This window comes from Tigriopus californicus, chromosome 4 (genome assembly GCF_007210705.1).
Source record: "Tigriopus californicus strain San Diego chromosome 4, Tcal_SD_v2.1, whole genome shotgun sequence".
NCBI lineage: Eukaryota > Metazoa > Arthropoda > Copepoda > Harpacticoida > Harpacticidae > Tigriopus > Tigriopus californicus.
Genome location: NC_081443.1, coordinates 3,880,951 through 3,886,431, shown reverse-complemented (window position 1 = coordinate 3,886,431; position 5,481 = coordinate 3,880,951). Strand labels below are relative to the sequence as shown.

The window sequence follows — 5,481 nt, the reverse complement described above, 5'->3', positions numbered from 1 at the left end:
TGAGAACCTTGCTATGCTCGTGTTCTTCCCACAATGACATTGGTATTTGATGAGGGAAAACGGGCATCTTCGCATGGATAGAGTTGTGTGTGTGCGTGTGTAGGTCGTGCACCGATCGATTTCTAGCTGATTGATGCTTGCTTGGACTCAGACTATTGGGAGCGATGTTCAAGAAGACTGTGGGCATCAGGTGTCAGAGTATGTACACTGAAAGATGCTTCAAGCACACGCAGTAACCAGTAACAAAGAAGCTGATACGGGAAGTTGACTAACTCTTGGCGGGTAGTTTCAATGAATGAATTCCAAGGCTAAAACATCGGCAGACACGTCCATACACTAATTGGCTAATCCCAGCGACCATACCCAAGTAACTTTTCGCCACTTCCTGCCTCTAATCCATCTAATTGAGACAAAATCTTGGCGCCGCGGACACGTTATCATCATTCTCTTGAGCAAACATTTCACAGTCACAAAGTTCTCTTTTGATTTACATTTTCGGTATCAAATCATGATATCATTTTACTGTACAATCACAGGATCTCAAAGTCTTCTTCTTCATCCGATCCATCAGAGCTCGTGGGAGAGCCGACATCCCTTGAGGCCTCTGGCGTACTGTTGTCTCGGGAATGAAACTTGAATGTAGTGGACGCCTCCAAGGCTGTCGCTGTCCTTAGAGCGGCTGGCCTTTGACGACATAACTCAAACAACGGCGTGGATCGGCAGTGAATCAGACGTTGACGGATGCCTTGGCACAAGTCGTCGAATTCAGTTTCACTCGAGCAAAAGAAACACTGAAACGAAAACGATCTTTTATTAACTTCCGAATGAATTGAAACTTACTCATCCACGAATTTGTTTCTCCTTTATGTTTTTAAACAAGAAACTCCGTGAAGGGTGGTATTAAGGAAAATGGAGTTCTAACTCTTCTCGGTAATAATCAAAATGGAATATGGATAAGGTATAATGTTTCCACAGAAACATACAAATATTTGCAATGATTTTGCTCGAAAACAATTAGTCAAAAATTTCTTAAAAATATTTACTATTTTTCTTATGCATGCTTTAGATTTGATTTCTCTGGTTGCTAAACGAAGGGCAAAAAGGGAATTGCATTTCTATTTGATGAAGTATGAAATAGAGGCAGAGTTTAGAAACCTTTGATAAATAACTCCAATTCTTATTTAGTTTGTCATTTCCAGTTACTAAAAGATACCCGAACGAGAATTCCTGTTTCTAATTCAATACGAATTGCTTAAAAAGCAAAGAGAGGCCTTCCAAACCACAAATTGGAAGTACTCGCCATTGAGCTAGGCCAGTATTGGGGAGTCCAAGTAATCGAATACATCTAATCGATCTATCTCCTTCCTTTCAAGCTAGATTCCTTTCAGAGCCCCGTCGAATAAACGTTTCAATACCCACTGGGAGAGTGGTAGAGTGGTTAGTTAATTCGATTGCAGTTGACGGTACTGGGGTTGAGAATTGACAGAAAAGTCCACGAAGACTCGGGACATCGTTTCGCTCTCGAATGCCAACTCCAATTCCTTATCTCCTATTATCGAGCAGTCATTCATTATCATCAGGATTGAGGTGCAAGCATAGGAGGATGGGTCCTTGGAACTAGGTGTCCTTATCGCTCAAATATTATCCGAGAGTCTCGAGAACACCTAGATGAGAAAGGACATAGTATATCACTGCACCCTTGTCGAAGAGAAGAAACCATGGATTTCAAGCTTGTTTTAGGGCTTTTCGCTCTAACAAGTCTCTTGGGCCCGTGCATGGTCCACAGTGGCAACATTTGCACTCAATGTGATTGTAAGGTCGACCTAGTGCCTTACTTTGTGGATTGTTCGGCCAAGGATCGCAAGCAGGTGCCCTTCAACGTCAATGTCAATGGTGAGAACATGACTGCCATCATGATGGACTTGGATCTGTCCAGCAACCGAATCGAGGTCTTGAATCCTCTAGCCCGCGATCTAAATCTACATTCATTAAGCTTGAAACAGAACAACATAGTGGAAATAAAAAACAATGCCTTCAAGGATCAACTGTTTCTGTCCTACTTAGACCTGAGTTACAATCAACTCACCAGTGATATGATCAAACGGGAAGTCTTTGAAGGCCAGTACTCTAAAACTGAGTACAAACCCTTGCCTTTGCTCGTGCTGGATTTGAGTCATAATCGAATCACAACGATCAGTAGGAATGCATTCGAACATTTGTTCCACTTGAGAGAGCTGAAGCTTGATGGCAACAGTCTTCGAAGTATTGAGCCATCCACTGAACATGCTCTCATGTCCCTGATGAACCTCATGAGCTTGAGTCTGGCGGATGCACTCTTGGACACATTGCCTGAAAATATTCTTGCAGGCTTCTCACGTTTGATTCGATTAGACCTGAGTGGGAACCGATTCCAGGATGTTCCAAGCGCTCTGCGACGAGCCAAACACTTGACCAACCTAAACTTGGCTGGCAACCTCTTCTCCCAACTAGACCAGGGCATGTTCATCACATTGGAACACTTGGAGATACTCAATGTGTCATATCAGAAAGATCTGACTTCAGTTGGCCCAAAGACGTTTTCGTCTTTGAAGAAATTGAAGTCGCTCTTTCTTCAAAAAAATCCAAAACTGGACTTTATCCATCCAGATATCTTCGAAGATCACAAAGCCGAAAACTTCTCACTGAAGCATCTTCACCTGAATGGCAATGGTCTTAAATATTTGCCCACAGGGCTTGTCCCCAGTTTTAACAACTGGCATGATTTGGAGACCATCGATTTAGAGGATAACCCGTGGGCTTGCAATTGCCATAACGAATGGATGTTCACGGCCTTGATCGATGTTATCAAGAGGGTTAGTCCCACACTGGTCGCAAATATCATTTGCCGTGAGCCGAAAGAGCTGAGGGGCACTGCCATGGAAGATCTGGTGCTTAAACCCGCGGACATAGCTTGCCCATCCCATGATGGATTCAACGTGTACAAAGAGCATTATGGTATGTTTGAAAAACGACGTCATTTTGTGGATCCAGGCACTCATCATGGACATAAGGTTACGATGGCTTTGGGAGTAGTTTGTTCAGTGGTCACTCTGTCTTTCTTGGCAATAGCAGCAGTGTATTTCATGAGGAAACGTCAACCTACTCTGTATCGGTCGCTTCACAATCTCTCATCCGGTCAATCCCAGTATTCAATGGACGATCCCCAACGACACGGCGACATAGTCCGGTCCACATTTGAGCGAAATCAAGATGACATCACAATTCGATAATCCACCGATTTCAATATTAGGCCACATAAGAAGCACTTCTCCTATCCGTATTTATTTTTGACATTGATCGAAAACCACACCAATCAAATCAACTTTTCTTCCTCCTTATCTTATACTATCCGTTCAAGGCATTTGTCTGCCCTGTAACTGGGTCACTTACCAGAGCCAAACTCGGGTCCAATTGATCGATGGCTAATCGTGAGACCTTGCGTTGATGATAGGAACTGTCCAAAGTGACCTCGTCTTCATTGCTTTTAGTGCCCACTGATCCGGACACTTGGGTTTGATGAGGATCCAAACAAAGAACTTCGTCGTCGGCGTAGCCGATGAAGTATAAGGCGTGATTGGGTCGACCACCCATTACTCCAATGCATTGGGGAAGCTCGAACGTTTCCTGGAAAAGCACTCTAGGGTCTGTAGCAATTAATTCACGACGCATTGAGCTTGAAGGGACTTGGAAATTACTCAAGAACACACAAACTCTACGGTCAGACTCGTTTGGGCACAAAACAATTTGGGGAAATCACGGCTTCAAGAGCATCTAATTTACTTTGAGCAAGGGTTTTGCAGAGCCTTTTGAAGGCTACGTTCTCGACTAACAGTTCAAAAGCAATCACAAAGTTCATCAGAAATTTGGGCTTTTACAAGTTTGAGTTCGTGTTGACAAAGATTTTCATTTAGATAGAGCAACACTTCACGGGCAGACAACAATGGCCAGCAAGCACTTCCATTTGCAGAAACCAAGAAGAAGAGTCGAGAAGGAAAAAATGAGTTAAAACAGCGAAACTTCCTTTTCTTGCTCTCTTTTGGCAAGGACATTACCTTCAAATCTTGGAAGTACACGGGATTAACTTCGGTAAGACCAAGTCTGAGTGGGATTACCAATGTCAGAGGGTTCCAAAGAGCCTCAGAACCTGATTGGGCCAAGGCTTTGATCTCATCTATGACAACCATGTTATCCAAAGCAATATGAAGTTTCATGTGATCTTTTTGATCGAAGGCGGCCAATTTTCTAAGGGGAAACCATAATCATTAGAAATTGTCAAAGAGAAAAGTAGAATCTCAACGGTGTTCTGCGAGGACAACCTTTTTGTGCGTAAAGAATATTCGCAGCGGAGAGAACTGCCGTTAGAAAATGCAAATAGACTTAAGCGAAAAGATGCAAAACAGGGGAAAAATGCATAGCATGTGCGCGAGGGTCTTACTTTAAAACTTGAGCCACGGTATTGGGTCCAAACCAAGTCCCAATCGGTTTCCGTTCCGTAGATTCCCCCATGAGAGCGATCTTATGAATACCGTAAGGGGCAGAGGGTAGATCTTGAAACAACTTTAAGATGTCCAAATATTGCTCATCTGTCGTATCCACTTCCCAACGCCATTTCGAGCCTAAATGTAATCTAGAAACGATGGAGGAAAACCAATTGATTCTTGTATGGTCAAGATCTTGTGCATGCTGAGTAAGGAAAAGGTGACTCTTGAACTGTTTCTACATTGAATTAAATCTATAAATTAATTCAGAAATATATGCGACAAAACGAATACATTGATTGCTATTGGAGAAGATATTTCGAAAAAATCGAAAGCGTATTCGAAGATAAATTCTACAAATCTTAAACATTTCTGTCTGCACTTTAAAGTTTAAACGTCTATTAAAAGATGCTTTCAGAGCTAACTACATAGAAATCAGATAATTCCGCCCATTGCAAATTATTTCAACCTTTGCGCCTAAAACTATCTACTTTTATCTAATTTTGCAGGTCAACAAAAGATATTCCATTAAACATTTTTGCTCGGTCTGCTTCGACTTCTCGTAATGCAGAAAAGAAAAACTGAACGAAAGCCTTCGACTATTCTTCTGACGAATTTGGGGTTTTCCGTTGTTTAAATCCAAGGACAATACAAACTACCCCAATCGCAGAATTCTCAGACTCATTACTCCAATTTTTGTTCTCTGGTTTTGTGTTTGCGGTAGTGAGCAACGTGATTCCAATCCACGTTTTGACCAATCTCTGGATTTAGTGGAATCAGATTTTGTTGCAAGTTATGAGTGTGAAAAAAAATAAGAATTTAAGTCCAAAAAGGGGATGCATCTTTGTGCGTTGTACACATTGGAGAGGAAATTAAGGCAAATTTTTCTTTGATATCTCCCGTCGTTCTCTGTAACGGCAAAGATTACAGCGAGTCCTCGGGGCACACTTTCTTTTGAAGTAGA

At 42.1% G+C, this 5,481-nt stretch overlaps 2 protein-coding genes across 2 annotated transcripts in view; one reads left to right on the top strand and one right to left on the bottom strand.

Annotated features, from left to right (window-relative positions):
* Positions 1-475: 475 nt before the first annotated feature.
* LOC131878830 (cysteine protease ATG4B-like) overlaps positions 476-5,481 on the bottom strand; it is a 7,464-nt gene continuing 2,458 nt past the window's right edge. Inside the window, exons 3-6 of the mRNA XM_059224960.1 lie at positions 4,475-4,666; positions 4,092-4,281; positions 3,430-3,663; positions 476-791 (exon numbers count right to left, since the gene is read on the bottom strand). Of these exons, the coding sequence (XP_059080943.1) occupies positions 531-791; positions 3,430-3,663; positions 4,092-4,281; positions 4,475-4,666 (877 nt within the window). The 3' untranslated portion in view covers positions 476-530. The remainder of the gene's footprint in view (positions 792-3,429; positions 3,664-4,091; positions 4,282-4,474; positions 4,667-5,481) is intronic.
* Positions 1,495-3,361, top strand: LOC131878827 (leucine-rich repeat neuronal protein 1-like). Its single transcript, XM_059224958.1, has one exon. It carries the CDS (start codon positions 1,719-1,721, stop codon positions 3,267-3,269), a length of 1,551 nt encoding a protein of 516 aa, XP_059080941.1. The 5' UTR covers positions 1,495-1,718; the 3' UTR covers positions 3,270-3,361.